This window comes from Opisthorchis viverrini (genome assembly GCF_000715545.1).
Source record: "Opisthorchis viverrini unplaced genomic scaffold opera_v5_212, whole genome shotgun sequence".
NCBI classification, from domain to species: domain Eukaryota; kingdom Metazoa; phylum Platyhelminthes; class Trematoda; order Opisthorchiida; family Opisthorchiidae; genus Opisthorchis; species Opisthorchis viverrini.
The window spans coordinates 590,756-608,893 of NW_008751870.1; the positions used below are offsets into that span (position 1 = coordinate 590,756).

Sequence of the window (18,138 nt, forward strand, 5' to 3'; positions counted from 1 at the left end):
TTACCGCACGAGGAGCTTTGTAATGCAGTGGCCAAACTCCTAAGCTTCGTACCTAGATTGGGGAATGAATACTGGCTTTTAAAAAGAGTCAAGAGATTCAGTCGTATGCTGCCCAACAGTTTGACGTTTCTGCAGCTCCGCATGGCAATTAGAACCAATGGTTCATTTGCTCGACCTGTGTACGGTTACCGGATGTGTCCTAATAGAGACGAAATCATCCGTTTATCCAAGTTTTTGAAGCAACAGACCACAATTTTACTCCAAACATAGTAATTACACGCCTTTCACATTCGTCTGACAGGCGAACCCCTCTGCAGCTGTCAGCTGCTGGTTACCGTCAGATTCCTGATACCATTGCCCTGTGCTGGCAGGCATCAGATCTCATTTGTAACCAAACAACCAGTTATGCTGTTCCTCTCATAAAGTTAAAACTATTGTAAGCATTATGTTAGGAAACTATTTTATTCTCCAATGTGTGCCTGGTCCAACTCCGTTTATTTTCTTCGTAATACAGAGGCAAGTTGATCATCTGTGTTGTTGTGAAATTATGGTACCACAGCATGCATGAGATCTTGCAGGCTCACTCTACTTCAGCACTTTAAACGTGAGTTTTGGAAAAGATGTGACTTCATGTATTACTCCGGTCCGAACTTAGTGTCCGCTGAGGAAGAGGACAACTTGTACCACGCCCGCCCCCTCGTTCCTGCACAAGTAAGCGCGCAGTGCTATGTGCTTCGCGTACATGAAACAAGAACGGATACGACATAATACAATGGCTTTTATAAATTGTGGGGTTGTTTCTTTTCAGGCTCCCTCTCTTGCTAGGTCATCAGAGATGCTTGTCCTTACATGGTATTTCACTACATTTCGACCTCTTGCTGGAAAGCGTTCAGTTTTATCCATGCATTTACTCACCACTAACTGGTCCGTTCGGGACGAACTCGCCTTGCTAGCCGTGTTTTTGCACCCTCCACATGGAGCAAAGTTATGAAAGCTCCCACATGTCCTGCTCTACAAACCTACGTCGAAGTTGGTCGACAGTTACATTTAGCGGGACAAATGAACTCTAATCATTCCATGTAAACGCAAATTTGAAATTAAGCATGGCCCACGCTGTTTACTTCTCTCCACAAACCTTATCCCTGTCTTACAGTACGTGAGTTCCCAGATGGGCTAACCTCATTGTAAGACATGCCAGGTTTTCCTTCTCTCGCACCTGGTCATGTGACCGTTCGCAGGGGCTTACCTTTTGGATTTCCTAATCCCCGGGCATGGACTCATTTATGTTTGGAATTATGGATATAATTGGCTTATTGGATTGACATTTTGACGGTTTTCTTCGTTTGCGATTCTTCAGAGCTGAACTTATCTCTCCTCTCATGATGAATTCTCACTTCCAATCATCACAGTTAGCTAGGTCAAATCACGCTTTGATCTCGTAGATTGATGCATGCAGATTAATGCTGACCGAGAATTAGATCGGTTTCTTAATCCATCCATTCGGTTCCCTAAGAAAGCAATTTCTCTCGTTCCGTGTTTAATTGTTGGGCTGAGTGAAGTTCACTGGATACGGTTACCTTGTCCTTGGTTACGGGTCTCCCCGATGTCGTGATGCCAGTAAGACTGATGGTGAGTCGGCAGTAGGTGAGCATTTTGTCGAACCATTGTTACCTGCATTATCACCTCCAGGATGTTGTCAGTCGAAGTTGCTTTTGTGGTCAGGTGAAAACGGGCAGTCAATATTTCCTTCTCTCTACCCGGGCAGCGCTACACTGAATTCTATCTTGCTTTCGTTGTTCGCCTTCGTTAGCGTGGTGCTCAATCTTTGGCAGTAAATTAAATGACAGTAAGGTAAATTTCATTCTGAAGACCAATATTTCTAGTTCACTGCGTGCTTGAGTTGATAAATTCTAAGCTGTATTAAGTATCTGCGATGTGATTGGTCGCCTGTGGATGGACTCGTACGTGATTTGATTTGCCCCTTCTTGGTTTGTTATGCAGTCTGATTATCTTGCACTCGGTTGGAGGTACTTAGTGGACCCTACTCATGCGAGGTACTCAGACTACAACGCAACAAAAATTCCGGACGAACCCATCAAATTACTTACTAGCCCATTCTTAAACAGTTAGTCGCATTGCAGCACTCTAGAGGCTACGTAGACGCAAGCTGAAGTGGAGGATTTACCCACTCAACTGCGCACTGATAACGTCTCCTTAAATGCTGGAGAAGCATTCTCAAGCCGATTCCACCTAATCAACAGGCAATGGTGGCGAAGTACTCATCTTACCGGGCCTATAAAAAACCAGGTTCACGGTGATGCATTATGATCCAGCAAAAATTTCGAATGTTGACCCTAATTAACATCACCATTCACAAGCCGATGGATAAACTGACTACTGATGTAGAGTTGCAGCTAGTGAATACACTGGACGATAGCGGGTTCCTTCCCTAGTTGAACTAACTGACTCTTCCGTTTGTTGTTTACGGTCAGTCCGAAAAAATTGTCACTTTCCAAAAACCGATCACTGCTACGAAGGAACAATCCACGTTCAGTGTCATCAATCGTTATTTGTAGGAAACTGGTCCGAACAGATGGACTCACCCGGAGGTCAGTTGCTCCCAATATCCATTTGAGGTGTGACATTCCTGATGTTTGGGCTGTTCATTGTTCTCATCACCGAGAATCTGAATTCAGAGATAAATTTATCCTTGCAGATTGACACCAAGGATGTGTTTGCAGCCATAATCAGTGCTAAAATGGTTTGGTAGACAATCAACTCTACAAAGGATAAGGAAGAGCACCACTCCAGATTTTCTTTACTCGGTGAAGTTCGTTGAACATGTGCCGCTTCTGCCTTGTGGATTGGTTTCCACGATTTCTTGAGGAAGTGGATCATGAATTTCGAAAAACAAATGATGAGAGTGAAGCAACTTGCCTTCAAAAGCCGCATTCGGCGTTCACTTCCAGAATCCTCGGAAAGTAATCAACGTGCAACAGATTAGATGAATTTGTGAATGCATGTAGCGAACTCCCGTTGGAAATGACCAATGTTTACAAAATCTGCAATGGAGTTCGAGGGAGGGAGAAGGCTAAAGGATTGAGGCCACCTTGAAGCAATAACTGTTACAGCCATGTGTGGAAACAAAAAAGTGGCATTTTGAATCAGTTCGTAGCATAACTCAGTTCCCGTTAGATATTGGAATACAAGATCACTATTATCAGATGGCAAAGAATAGTACACGCCTATTGAAAAGCTTATAGTTTCGTCAAACTTTCGGCTTCCGAGACAACTCTTCCCTGTGTCGAACGGTGTCTCCAGTGTTTGTCGGGTTCAAAGTATGAATCCAAGTTGAAGTACGAATTCAGTATGTTCCCATAAAATACCATCACAAACGCTCTTAGCCACCAATCAACATATTTTTACTTGCTCCTCCTCCCCGACAGAGTTTGTACTCGTTCTCCGCCGAGTTCTTGTCAACCCGGTCTGGTTTGGTGTCACTTTCACCACTGTTGTGGAACACTCGATTGTGGCTGCTTTCCTCACGTTCGCCGCCAAATATATCGAGGGTGTGTTTCAAATACCTCCCTATCTGGCCAGCATTCATACAGGTATGCGTTTGTGTTTTTCTGTTCCGATGTTGACGTTATTGTATCGTACTCCTCATGCTCATCGGACGACTTCCCGTGGCCTACAGACTCCGAGGTACAAAGGATTTGCTTGTTTGCCATCCCAAACATGGGGTTTTTTGACATAACTAACTAACTTCTACGACCGGGATTACGGACAAAAATGCGAAGCACTGCATTTTTCGTTCTAGATTCAGAGATGCCACTGCTCCACCTGCGCACTGCTGATGATTCCCAATAAGGATGAAACAGCTGTACAGTGCTTCTCGGCTTTTCAGCATAGATTGGCTTCACTTACAGGACGAAATCTCCACAAAAATCCCAAATCTCATCACACTACCAACAATACTACCAATACTATTTATAAACATCTTTGCTGCGAGAGGTATTCCAAAGCCGGTAGTAATTGAGCCTCCTAGTAGCTTGAGATAGCTCAGTGGTTAAGGCGGGAACTTAGGGACCGGAATGTTCTTGGTTCAAGCCCAACCACTCCTGCCTAGAATTCAGCAACCAGTCATTCGGGTGGTATGGTAGCTAAGCACCAGAAGCATGTTACAGCTGGTTGATTATTTTATATACTTATTCAGCCAAACAGAAACAGATCATAATCTCTGCACTTCTAACACGCTGTCAGCGATCTGACTGAAAACCTGCAAAATGTCTTCATCAGTTGGCAGACATAGAATCAGGAGTAAGCCACGGGACGTTACTCTGAGAAATGGATTCGGTCCTCAGCATCCATGTTTTACATGGCCTCGTGCCAAAGCATCCACTGTTTGCCTCTTTTTACACCCTGTTGAACTCGCCACTGAACTTCGAACACACAGGTCCTACTGGATCCAACGCAGCTTACGGTAATGTATATTTTCCAACAAGTATCTTTCCCTGATATGTTGATCCGGACAAGGTGGCCGCGATTTTCGACAAATCGGAAGGCAGCCTGGCTTGTACGGAAAAAAGCACGAGAAAGTATACGATCAGTAATATGCCTGTTATTACTCGGCATTCGCGGTTTGCGTGACCTCATGTATAACCATTCTCTCTCAACTCTGACCGGATCTCACCGCATAGCAACGCCACTGGACGCTGATTAAGGTACTTTGAGGTCGACACCGCCTGTTGTGTAGCTTGCAGGACAGCGATCTATCGCGTCCATTCATGGTTAATTTTATAACTGAGCTTGTTTGCGGAACAGTTATCGTGCTCGGTTAACAGTGTTGCGAAAGTATACCTTTGCAACCATCTGTTGCGGCAGGTCAGTACGCGCAATCACCGCCCAATCAGGTAATGATTCCCCGAACAATCGGTCACTCCCAACTTCCCAATTTGGTATGTTCAGAAGCACGAAAGCAACAACGAGAACTAATTAATCCCATACATGATGGGGCGTGATAAAAAGCAATTAATTAAATATGATGCTAACCGTCATATTTCCGGTAAAGAGCAGATCAACCTAAATGCTGAGTGAAAAGTGTTTGCCATTTGTCCGTTTCTATCCGTCCTTTTTGCAGTAGGATGATGAACGCTCCCAACAGTGGTGAGCTGGACACATGTTACTTTCTGTTTGCTGCGCGCACTGAACAACTTTTTTAAATGAAGTTTTTGGTACACACCGAAAACTTGTGGGTTCTGCAGTAAAGTAAATCCAACTGAAATCTCAGAAACCTTGTTGCAGTTGTTCGGTTTCATTTACAAGCCTTCGGAGAAACGGATGACATACCTTCAGGGTGACAGTGTGATTGTCTAGTCGCATGGTGGATTCTTCTGCTGGATAATCAACCCACAGATAAATTATTGTTACGTAATTTCAGACTGTTTTCTGCCTTGTTGTTTTAAACCGAATTCAATAATATCACTTCTGGATGATAGATTGTCTGTTCTCCGCGTATTTTCCAGGTGCAGTTGTGGTTCCCGGTGCTCTGATCGGGATCATAACAGGTGCGATTTTCATGCGACACTACAGGCCTCGTATCGATCGAGCCCTTAGCAGTGTTTGTCTCGTGATCGCTTTGACTGTGGTGACCACTCTGAGTCTCATGATGCTCGGCTGCTCGGGTAATCGAATCGCCGGCTTGACCGCCACCTACGATGGACAGCCGTAAGTTTTCGCTCTGAGTTCCCTGCATTGTGTTGTCATTGTCGATTTTGACCTTGAGTGCTCCATCCTGAATGTTATAATTGCTACCAAACTCTAGTCGTTCGAACATACACACACAGCCATAGTAACAGCATACAAAGTCCACATAAGCAGCGGTGGGACAAGTCTGCCTGTCGTAGCCCTTTGTCATGCAATCAGCTGATCAAACATGAATTCGCTATTTGTTGATATGATTTGTGCATGTGATTCCGAAGGGTTTCCAAAATTGAGCTAGTTTATCGACCGGTACTAAGTCACAGACAAAACATCCCTGAGCAACACGACCATAGTACGTCACAATGATGCCGATATTTATAAAGTTGCTCACATGTAAGCCGCTACAGTTCATTTGGTATGTTGGAGTCGTGAATGTGGTCGTTTGCTGTACTTTCATCGCTCGACTGACGCGTAGTCCTCTTGTACCCGCTTTCTATTCAGATGTATTGCACCCTTTTACACCCTCCCGCCCAACAATGAATCATATTTGTTATCATTCTGGGTTTTCAGTTGGCCTCGACTGTACGGTATTGCTCAACTAAAACCACCCAATCTGACTGCCCCATGCAACCGCCGTGTTTTACCAAACGTGGACAGTGAAGCCGATCATGAGCAAATTTCTAATCAGGAACAATGCTCTTCATTACACTTTGATCCAGTTTGCTGGAAGCAAGTGGTTAGGATCCCGGAATCGGATGAAACTAACATGGCCCCCAGGTTTCTCACATACTTTAATCCCTGTTTCGCTGGGTGTCCCCAAAGCGATGCGTCATCCGATTTGCCTGGCGATCCGAAGGAGGTTAGTCCTTATATGCCATGCAGCTGGTAAAGGTTCTAACTCCGGCCGCCCTATTTTTTATCGCCCATTATTTATCTTGTGTTTAACCATGTTGATCATCTGGAGTCTGTTGTACCCAGTCACCTTTTAAACTGAATATTGTCTCGAAAACTTGGTATTCAACCAACCCGTTTGAACGTCATGAGATTTCAGTGTTCGCCAATAGGTGATTACGAACTTTTGAAACTTCCGTTTCTCTACTTTCAGGACTTATCACACTGCAGATGTGTTACAGGTGATCGAGTCAACCCATCGGGAGATCCCCAGTCAAACACAAGTATCAGCGCGTCTAATTTTGGTCACGTGACACCTGGACGCTGCCCAACCGGTTGTTCCCAGTACATCGTTTTCCTTGCGATCCTATTCCTTCACATTCTGTGCACAGGTTTGTTGCAAAATCCCAGCAACATCATCACTCTCAGGTACATAATGGTCTACATTTAGTATACATGCTGACATGCACTGATTTGAGATGGAGTGGATTGTGTTTAAGCTAAGCCATTTTCTACCGCTCGGTTTCATTTTAAAAAGTTAAGCCATCCTGCTTAATGATTGCACGGACGACCGATTAGAAGATGGATGCAGGACATCCGTTCCTCAGTTATCTGAATGCTACGCCTTGGAAGTTGAGTTGAGTGTTTCCGCCTAATTGCTGCAATAATTGATCACCTGACAAATCGGCCAAATTCTGATTTCTCATTTAATAACCCTACTAATCTATTTTCCTATGGAAGGTTTTGTACGGTACAGCGACAGGCATGCCTACACATGCCTTATGACCACTCTCATAACTTCACTCAATCACATTTCGCAGTCAACTGTATCTGAATGCGGTTAAGCTGTTTGACGGGCTCTCGCTGTGTGGTTCCAGTCAGTGTGGTAGTTACGCTAAGGGAAAACTGGCCTGTATAGGGGGTGGGCAAAGTTCTGTGCATTCAAAGTTCTCATGATAGACAGTTTTGCCGTTTTCAGTAGCCAGTGATAATGGAAAACAATTGGAGATATGGAAACCGGTGCACTACATTTTTTGGAGATGATATATATCTGCACACGGGCTTAGTTTGAGGACGTATTTAGCCATGGTTTCTACGTCCTGGAATTGTCTTTGACAGAAAACTGTGTCAGTCGATAGAACCAATCTGCCCAACTCCGCAGGTGGCTAAATTTTATGTTTGCCCGTTGAATCGGTGTCATTCTGTCAGGTGAAATAATGGTATATTTGGGCTGTGACATAAGAATACGATCGATAAGACCAAATGACACAGTTGCTCATGGATCTGTCCATACAGTTGGGCGATTGTTTGTAAGGTTCATTTTGGTACATTCCAGGACCATAGTTTCAGCTAACTTAGTGGTCGGCGTGACAGATTCATACCAGGCCTCGAAAATTCGGAAATGGATAATTTGAATCCCTTCACAAATGTGCTCACCACTGGTTGACTCGTGGAATCCTATTTTGTTATAAATAATCTCGTGTTATTTTGCACAATCACAATACACTCGTTGTTCAAAAAGTGCAGGCTTACTGGAACACCTATGTTGAACATTGCTGCATAGCACAATGCGTCACTAAATGATTTGCTTTTACCTCTGAGACTTCATCAGGTGAGAAGTCAGTTAATTCCAACGTATATGATGTGTACGTACGTTTTTTTGCGAGAGAGATCTAGAATCGTAACTTGATTACATCATCATCATCGTTGTCAGCTGTAATAACCGCGTACTCGTCGTACATTTGTTGTAGCTGCCGCAGTTTCGTTCACCGATGATTTGGGGGGGGGAGGGGGAGGTAGCTGCGCATTGCAGGCGGGAGCTGATAAATTGGTGCATAAATCCAGCACTGTCAGTGAGATGTCAAGGGGGGGAGAGGTTGGAAAAGGAACTATGCACTGAAGGCAATAGCTTGGATGCACGAGCGCCATTGAGGGCGCGACTGGGCCATGTCTGACAATGTCTCTGGCCATCAAGGAAGACGGCAGTACCAGCGCAGCTGAGTTCGCTCGTAATGGCTTTCATAATTCGCTGCCAAGTCATTGTTCGACCGCCTCTGACTCTCTTCTGCCCTTCACGTGATTGTGCGAAAAGAGCCCTTCGAGGAAGTCGGTCGACTGGCATACGCAACACGTGGCCAAGCCAGCGCAACCTGTGCAGTGTGTTTAGTTCATCTATCGAGGGTGAGTTATTCCTCCCGGATACCATTCAACGTACTTCAGAATTGCTTATCCGGTGTTTCCACCAGATTCGAGCAATGATCCGAAGACATCGATGAAATCGTCGTCTGAAAGTCTTTTGACATCCTCAGCGCCCAGCGGCCAGTAAGATGGAGCGCACCGCAGCATTGTATACTCGACCCTTGACCGTTGACTACAATACTCAGAGGTAGCGTGTTCAAACCAACTGTCATAGACTACGGATTCGGACATCTCTCAGTGCCAACTGGATATGCGGTACTTATGATATTGATAAGGATGAATCAACCGGGCAGTGCTCAGGTCGAGCAGCGTAATTTATATCTTTTAAAGCCAGAACAAAATAATACCTTGATGGTAGGTAGTGGGCTACTTCGCAAAATTCGAAAGGATCTCATTTTTTACAAGCAAAATGCCTTATTCAAAGCACTGGGGACCAGTATTTTATGCTTAGTCAGTAGGATTAAGCTTTCTCTCTATACATCCACAGCAGTCTTACTCTTGGAATGATAATCAACCCGTTCTCTACTTCTTTTTAGCTGTGTAGCCTCTGAAGACAGTGCGGTTGCACTGGGCTTTCAGCTATTCTTCATGCGGACACTTGGTAAGTTATTGCATCATCTCAACGATACGTTGTTCTTGATTTTCCTGTCTATAAAGATTGGTTGTACCGATGTATTGTGTGTGTAGCTAGGGTTTTTCATCTCATATGTACATGCACGTGACAGTTGTCCTTGGTTCCTCCTCAGTCCATGAGATGATTCACAATGTGAAGCTTAAACCCACTTGGCTCTCCAGGATAACTCACATAGCTATGGTGACAGATATTTCGTTGAATATTTTGCTGGACGTATTGCCGTCTTTTACGTCTGATTCTGTCGTATCACTGTGTTGATCCGTTACACCTCTTATCCCGTTATCCGCGGAGCTATTTTCCTTCGTGACTAATCCACTTCTACCCAGGTGATATCTGTTCAATATCGTCGTCGTGATTTAGCTGTTATGCTCTTTCGGTGCCCAGCCACTTTGCCACCCGAAGAAAGCACGATGGCTGCGATACTGCCAGGTTGCCCAAGCCTAGACAGGAGAGGTCGGGTTCGAACCACGGACCGAGGTGAGCTGGCTTAGTGGGTAGAGCGCGAATTTACTGACCGGACTGTTCGTATTTCGAACCCGACCTTTGCATCTCGATTTCCTCTGTCTAGGCTTGAGCAGCAGTATTGCGGCCCTCGTGCTTCCTTCGAGTGGCATGTTAGCTAGGCACCGGAAGGGTTTTACCGTGAACGTCTGTTCAGTATGGTGGAAATTGTTGAAAGAATTAGGCAAAGAATAATGGGAATATACCCGATATGCCACCTACACATCATCGTCCGCCGACTAGATGCTCGCGTTTATAAGATTATACTGAGCAATTGTCATTTGAACCCCCTGAAAGCAATTTACATTTGGAGGGACGGTTTTCAGCGAAGAGACTTTTCAGATCTATCTGATTCTGCTCCGATCACTAGGGATTTTTTCGTTCACCTCACAGTCCTTCTGGAGAATGTAGTCCCTCCATGACGAACCGTCGTTAATGTTGGAGGAAGCTCCCGTTTGTCATACTTTCCCTTTCCGTGTTGGTCATATCTTCGCCCTCTTATAGGCATCTGACTAAGGCCATCTGCTCCAACGGCTCCGTACCTTAGTTTAGTATGCTAGTCACACTGCAAAGCCATTCAAGAGGCCTTATGAGTAGAGTGGCGTGTGAAGGCAGGTAATTCAATGTGTTTAATGTCGTTCTGGCTGAATCATGAGGCGGGCTCTTTAGGAATATCGTAAACGAGAGGCTCGGATGAGATTCAGCCAAGACTTCCATTAACACCAAGTTAATTTGCGAATCGGTGTGTGTCTCCCCAAACTACAGGGCTCGTTTACATGCACCGGAGTTTCTTTGTCGTTAGTGTAAATTTACTGATCCTATTGCTTCGTCACGTTACTTTTATGTTCCGTGTAAACTGCGCAACGATGCCCTAATTTATCTCTCTCCTCATTGTTTTGTACACGTTGTGGTTGATAAGATTGTACGAAACAAATTCGTCCCACAAACAGTGGAACTGCCTGACGAGTAGATTCAGTTTTACAGAGGATCGTGTAGCATAACCTACACCTACTGAATGCAATGACCGGGTCACAGTTGGTGGTGCTGTTGCATCTGGACCAGCGCTTACAGTAAGCTGCTGTTGACCTTCTTTCTTCATCACGTGATTGGAACAGCCTAGTGTCAGTAAATTGCTTTGGTTGTCTCTTTCAGCTAATGTTTATATCTTATCCTCCCTATCCCTGTTGAAAGAAACTGTGGCAGTTAGAATCATTCTGCATTTTTTGCATTCCTTGGTGCCTTCTAACCAGACCCAAACCATCCGTCGGAACCATCTTTTTACATGTTATTATTTTCCCTTGCATTCTTCGTAATTTATTCAAGTTAAATATTCCCACCTTTGGGTACACCAGAAGTTGTTTATCTTGGAGTTTGTTTATCGGAATTTGACGCAAACGCTTACGTCTACAATACAAACATTTAAGATTGCCATCAATTGCAAAACAGACACCGTCGTTTTTATGTGCCCTCGCTAATTTCCTGGGGGAACAGTGCAACAGCATACACCACTTTTGACGCGCTGTGGTCATTCGTACGGGTCAACCTATGAGGGGTTAGCCGGGTATCTGCCTAGTCCGCTCTCCCACAAGAGGCGGGCTCCTCCTTACTGCGGAAAATTCGTATGTGCCAATCATTATTGGTGGTCTTCTGCATTTTTTCCATTCTTACTGTTTTCCCCTTACGTTTTAAAGCCTACATTCCTGCACCGATCTATTTCGGTCAACTTTTCGATGCGGTTTGCCAGTATCGTGTGCCCAAAGCGAATAATCTTCATCACTCTTCGGATCCTCCGACAGTCCAGCTTCCGACTTCTGCAGGCGTGATGCTCACACGAGCAGGTTCTTCACAAGACGGTTCTTGCATACAGTACAACGTAGACGGCCTTCCATTTGTTTGGTTGGGTTTGGTGTTAGCACTCAAGCTCATCAGTTTGATCAGCGCACTGCTGACATGGCAAATTGCTAGGTGAGTGGACCTGCGAATCTTTGACTGGTCATCCGCCAGTTGGTCCGTGCTTGGTCTTGTTTGATTGGTCCGTTTTGGAGTGATTTATCTTTCAGTTCGATTTATACTTGTGAGGTCCTCCAGCTCTCTTGATTTGTTAGTTTTACGTAGAAATCGTAGTATGATGTGCTAAAGTCATAAATCCAGATTCATACATTGTACACTAATCGCATATCAAATAAGGCAACCATGACGTCACACATCGCGTTTCTCTCGTTTACTGGTCAGTTTCATCAGCAGCAGCAGCAGCGTCATCATCAGTGTCAGCTGTAACAACCGCCTACTCGTCGTACAGTGGTTGTAGCTGCCGCAGTTTCGTTCACCGATGATTTGGGGGGGGGGACTGGTCAGTGTTGTCAGTGTCTTTCACTTACTCACTTACTTTTGTCTTCGCTGTGGTGTTATACCTCTCCCGTCATTACTACTCCCATAACAACTTCGTCGCCCTCGTGGATAATTCAGTGGACGTTCTTTCGGAACTACAAATCACCTCATTTCTGTCACGCTTTCCTACACAGTTCTGTTGGTTTACACTTCGCATTGCGCCTACTGTTGTTCGTCTATCTACGTACAGTATTGTCCGGCAACTGTGAATGTTAACGGTTCATCGATCAGATATGCTTGATAACATTGGGGGTTAATCACTACAGCCTTGACCAGATATCAGGACATAATACAGACGCCTGCTTTGTCTGGCTTCTTTATGGTGCTGTCACTGTGGCAGCAGGGTGACGGGCCACTGTGACCGAAAATAGGGACAATGGTCATTCAGTTATTTCGGTCAAACAGGGGAAAACAAAGTGTGCTGGACAATACCATTTCGAAAGTTTTTCGTCGGTAACGTGTTACGAATCTTGTGGATGTAAATGAAAGGTCAAAGTTTCAGGGAAGAATCGGAACGAAAGATTGGGCAGTCGAATGAGTTCACCCCCATTCTGCTTCGTGCAACAGTTTGCCATTGGTTCCAAAACTTAGCGCTAAGGTGCTAGGCACTTTTCAGACTGGACAGTTTTTACACAATAAGAAGAATGCGCATTGTTAGCCCTCTACAACCCAACCTTTTTGTCTCCGTTTATCTTCTTCGTTCTTGTGGACATCGCTCTATTTACTGTCCAAATTAACGGGACAGCTTAACGATGCAAGTCTCAAGTCAACGTCATAAAACTAGCCAAGAAAATGGCCTTACTAAGTCACATCTCTGGCACTTTTTGAGTTTATACCCAATTATATTGTGGTTGGCGTTCGTGGTTAGCGACAGTCAATCTCGACGGTCTATTGAAGTCGGAACGAGAGGTCATAAATACTCTCATTTCCAGCTACCGACCCATCCACTCCCGACCAAACTTTCAAAGTATTTGGGTTTATCTGCTCATATCGATTGACATGATTTATGGTCACTTTCAGGGCTCTGAACAGCTGTTATTTGGACTTTCGGCGTCCCATATTGATGTAGACTGTCAAATTTGGTCTGCCATGGGTTGAACACAGTGTGACGTAAATTGGCAATAAAATTACCGATGAGATCAATTTGAGTCTGTTGCTTTACTCGCTTCAAACCATTGTCTGATATGGTCCTGCGTTGTAAAAGCTATTGAGTTTATAAAATAGTGTACGAGGGAGCGAGAAATAAGGCAGAAAACAGTGCAATTGAGGAATAAGGTGAAAATATTCCGTCCGTTCGGTGTTTTTCTACTTTTTTGGCTCTAGACATTAATCGATGCAATGGGGTATCCTGTTGATCCATTGTTTTCTTTTTTACTTTGTTTCTCATCCTTTTGAGGTAGCGTAATCCAGAATAGTAGGAATCGGCCTCTGCTATATATCTAATTCATAACCAAACAAAGTTTCATTTTTATTCATATCCAAACTCTCGAAAGCAACCTTGGTTAAGTCTGACAGAACTACCGAGCACACCAAGCAACACAGATTCCACATATTCGGGTCTCCGTGTTTCAAGTCAGATCGGTCAAGATTTGGGAACTTTACCTCTGTCTTGTCTGTTTGATGCATCAGTGCATTGGTGTACCAGTTTGGTCATATCTCAACTCCACATTTGGGATGAACACCGTGGAGTAATGTAGCTAGTCTTTCTGGTGCATGCTCAGTCTTATCCAGTTATTCCTCTTCTCATCCGTTCTCATCTGCAAACTGGTTACCGTATTGTGCGCGCGATGTTATTGGGACCAGACGTTATTTTGTCCTGTATTCATCCACATTAGCAGCTTTCCTTTAAACTTCATCATCAACGTCGACAGCATAACATCAGTGTTCAACCCTGAGGCTTCGCTGATGTGTGTAGGTATCATGGCTATACATGGGCTGGGATACGCTCAGACAAGAGGACGATTAGGGTTCTCGAGCAAAGAATTTGGCTCAGCAGCTTGACCACAAGGAGCGGCGTTTAGCGGGAAATACAAGTGTATCACCATTTTTAAAGAACCAGTCGCCGCATCTGTTCCAACTCTCAACCAAGAGACTGTGCTGGTCAGACCTCTATCCATTGACCAATCTGGTATGACAGACTTTGTGGGGGGTTTCACGCACACATCCCAGTATAGCTCAATGAGCCACGAAGGCAAACAAGCGGTCACACCACGGTAAGGTTCACTCTCTTCGTAATGGACTTCAAACTTACTGTTGGTCAGCTCTAGCCCAGATCTTTAATGCTTATTAGCTGTTGAGGTCAAATGCACAAATCCTTAGAGATTTCATCCACGAAATGCCATTACGGTCGAACTAAGCTAATTCGTATAAGTCGTACGCAAGAAAGAGTTCGTTTTAAATAGTTATTTTCAACCTACAAAAATCATGTCTGGTTATTTCGATCATGACTAATCTTCACTAATGTGCTATGCTCTCAGATTAAGCTAATCGGTGGTGAATTTTGTGATCCATAACAAGGCATGCTACTAATGGCATACTACTAATGGAAATGGGTAGCCGACAACTTTCGAGCAATTTAAACGTGATAAAGTCGGAATTTTTCATCTGAAAATGGGATACTGTTTAAAAAGAGTGAGTGGAATCGGAAGGAAGGGGGATAGGGGTCATACCCATTTACATTACGAGGCTGTCGATCCCGAAAACTGCTTGTGATCGCAATTTGTGCATCAGGATAAATAGTACGTCAATTTGAACCCGATTTAAATCAAACTAGTATGGACACAACCAATCTGACATAGTCAGACAAGCCACATCGTTTAGAAGTTTGCTTGGAGGTGATATTTAGTGATAAAAAGGATTCAATCTGGGCCCTCCATAGCATGGGAATCGTCCGATTTTTGTGATTTAGGAGATAAGGAAGGGTTTTTAGTGACCCAGGTCGCTATGCGGCTCACTGTAGTTTGAGAGCACTTCACGAGGGAAAAAAGTCACTGCCAATGTTACTCGGAGGGCAGGTGGTTGAGTACGTAGTTCCTCTCAGTGATTGTGGGTAATCCAAACAAATATTTGATTCTTGGATAGAATTACGCATCCGTACAGGACCTAGCCTCAAGGAATCGTGTTCATATCGTTTATCAGGTGAGTTGGCTCACAGTCCGGACTTGAGCTCTATCAAGAACCTCTGGAGGGTGGTGCTAGGGTGACTCTGAAGGGAGTTGCATTTAGTAACTGAGGACGAAAGTCACCCCTGAAGTGAGTTTGGTAGAAATTAGATCGGAAATTTGTACTTCCAAAAAAATGAGGTAGCATTTATGCATATCAATTGGGTTTTGACGGGAGGCTCACTTGGAATCCAGCTGAATCTCCAGTTCATGATATTTTCAAACGTTTTCAACAACCTTATGAGTAGTGATTTATTCGCTTAACTTGATATGGCTCCGATGGCCCTTCATATCCCCATAACATGTGGTGTGATATTCATACGGGTTAGGGTGTTTACTTGCTAAAGGTCATGTATTATTCGAGTGCCCATGTTTTGATAGACTGGTTTCGAGTTTGAGGATCCTAAATTAACAAACACAGCTGACCGTAACAGCATTGTGTGGACTACACATCAATAAACAGCTACGATGGCGAGAATCCTTCCAAGTCATCTAAACAGTAATGAGAAGTTTCTTGTAGCTGGTGATCTGTTAGCCGAGCTTGCAGACGCTTCTTCGCTAGTCTTAGCGACATCGTCAGTGCGCCGCGGTTGGGTGGGTCAGGCTTAAAAAAACAGTTGATTGCAGCATCTAATGATCCCTTTCGCATTCACACTTATTGCACACAGACCAAAATTTATGCGACTGACATCTGGCTAATAGTAGAGAACGTAAGAAACTCTGGAAGGTGGCCTATGCTAACAGTCCTTTCGTTTCGTTCGACAGCAATTTATTACCTCGCCTAATGGCCCAAATTCGTGGTGTACCGTGAAATTAATCACTGAATTGATCGTAGGCGGTCCTGTTTCATTTCCGTAAACAAGTAAGCCAGGATTCCCGTTTTATTGCCCAATTCCTAAGTTCAGTTAAATGTGATTGAAAACGTGATGTGCAGTTTCAAGCAAGTGACTTCTGCCACTCAAGAACAAGCAGTCGATGTGCACATTTACTTCCCGTGTTTTGTGCCGTCAGCTCTCTTGTGAAGCGCTTACAGGTACCGTTTATCTTTTGAACTTTGTTGATCCAAACACATCGAAGATCAGTTTGGAGACTGATTCGTTTAATTACTATTTCAAGTTCCACTGTTGCGTCAGATCGGGTGTGTTTTGCAAACCGGGATAAGATACCCCACCGACCCACTTTGAATAAACTAGGTCAAAAAAGCTTTTGGGTAACTGGAACTTTAGCAAATTCAACTGCGACTGTACTGGTTCCCCGTCGTACCGTTATTATAATCACAGAGTTGTTTGGGGGTCCAATAGCTTTACTGGTTTCTGTTTGTTGTACTCACTATACCCGCAACTACCTAACTGTCGTAAGCTGTTTTCAAAAGAGACATTAGTCTTGTCTGGTGCGATGGTTGATCGTTGTTTATTGCTCTCTTCGTAAGACACACTTGACCACGTATTTTTGCAGACGACAGACTGCTCTCCTCAAGTCTACTTCATCCGACGACCTCAAATCGGTGGATATTTGCAAGCCGACGGCACCGGATGTCCCCTCACTGCCTCCTATGGACCAAATAATCCGACGTGATTTTGGTACCAATCTGGATAAATTACCAGAGCAACAGAGCGCAACAACACAGTCGGATTCGATCGCCGGCACACCTCTGGACGACCCTCCGCGGCCTTAACCATGAGGTTTCAACTCCATAGTTTTTAGGGCTTTCCCTCCGCTACCTTTTATAGCTGAAAATTGGAACTTTTCGCCACGTTTACTGATGAAAGGGACTGTGTATACCCTGTCTCCAAATTGGTCTACTGTTCCTATTACAGAAAACAACGTAGGTTTTCCTCATTCCTTATCTCGAATTGATGGTCGCTGTTTTACTACCATTTCCTACGCCCACTATTCTATCGTACCAGTTTTCCTCCGTTTTCCGGTGATCTCATCAGTCAAATTCCATTTGTTCTTGTCTTCTGGTCTCTCCTCGCCCCCGCAACAAGTAGCTAATGCTGTTTTTTACTGCTCAGCTCACCTACATGTGGTCCTGTCGATTATCTTAGAATTTCTTGTTCAGCTACATTGTCCTGTGATGATTGTTGCAAGCAGCAATGTTCTCTTCTTACGACCTGAACGCGCTCACCTGTGTATCTGTACATAGTTCTCGTTACTGACTTTATTTGACTCTTTGTTTGCATTTTACTTTCATGACATTCTTACTCAAAGGCTTGCTCTTGTTCCGACACATACGGGCACCACACAGTCATCCCATTCTCTTCGGTCACTCACTTTGGCAGATATGGCGTGTGTGTGACAGGTGATGAGGATAAAAATCGCAGACGTCAGCTCATCTTCTGTAAGATCAATTGCGAAGCAAATTGGTGGATTATGCTTCGCTCACTCGTCGAACTACACTAAAGAGTACCAACGTCGTGTCTACCGAGTGGATATCGCCTACCAAGTTGGTCAGGTTGACAAACGAGCTTTCCTGGTACTCCAAGTTGGAGTGAGAACAGGCGCGACATCTTGTTAAAAATAAGCCGCCAGCACTCATTTGTGGCTGTCTTGGGCTAGCGCCTTTGATAGTGACTCAAACTGTTCTTCTGTCGAGGTTCGAGTGCTTTTGCAGCATCTCAAGCCATATACAACCGCGATTTCAGGTGGGTTGGTTTTCCT

General features: G+C 44.3%; 4 protein-coding genes across 4 annotated transcripts in view; 2 read left to right on the forward strand and 2 right to left on the reverse strand.

Annotated features, from left to right (window-relative positions):
• The window catches only part of T265_08357 (hypothetical protein), a gene marked incomplete at both ends in the record, with an annotated part of 43,436 nt that extends 38,054 nt beyond the window's left edge, over window positions 1-5,382 (reverse strand). Inside the window, 2 exons of the mRNA XM_009174133.1 lie at window positions 2,604-2,686; window positions 5,350-5,382. Of these exons, the coding sequence (XP_009172397.1) occupies window positions 2,604-2,686; window positions 5,350-5,382 (116 nt within the window). The remainder of the gene's footprint in view (window positions 1-2,603; window positions 2,687-5,349) is intronic.
• T265_14549 (hypothetical protein) overlaps window positions 1-17,767 on the forward strand; it is a gene marked incomplete at both ends in the record, with an annotated part of 21,326 nt that extends 3,559 nt beyond the window's left edge. Inside the window, 7 exons of the mRNA XM_009174145.1 lie at window positions 3,447-3,611; window positions 5,526-5,727; window positions 6,274-6,562; window positions 6,809-7,023; window positions 9,330-9,394; window positions 11,620-11,893; window positions 16,933-17,767. Of these exons, the coding sequence (XP_009172409.1) occupies window positions 3,447-3,611; window positions 5,526-5,727; window positions 6,274-6,562; window positions 6,809-7,023; window positions 9,330-9,394; window positions 11,620-11,893; window positions 16,933-17,152 (1,430 nt within the window). The remainder of the gene's footprint in view (window positions 1-3,446; window positions 3,612-5,525; window positions 5,728-6,273; window positions 6,563-6,808; window positions 7,024-9,329; window positions 9,395-11,619; window positions 11,894-16,932) is intronic.
• The window catches only part of T265_08359 (hypothetical protein), a gene marked incomplete at both ends in the record, with an annotated part of 39,620 nt that continues 33,183 nt past the window's right edge, over window positions 11,702-18,138 (reverse strand). Inside the window, one exon of the mRNA XM_009174135.1 lies at window positions 11,702-11,873. Within this exon, the coding sequence (XP_009172399.1) occupies window positions 11,702-11,873 (172 nt within the window). The remainder of the gene's footprint in view (window positions 11,874-18,138) is intronic.
• Window positions 17,783-18,138, forward strand: part of T265_08358 (hypothetical protein) — a gene marked incomplete at both ends in the record, with an annotated part of 40,001 nt that continues 39,645 nt past the window's right edge. The window contains one exon of the mRNA XM_009174134.1: window positions 17,783-17,968. Coding sequence (XP_009172398.1) covers window positions 17,783-17,968 — 186 coding nt within the window. The remainder of the gene's footprint in view (window positions 17,969-18,138) is intronic.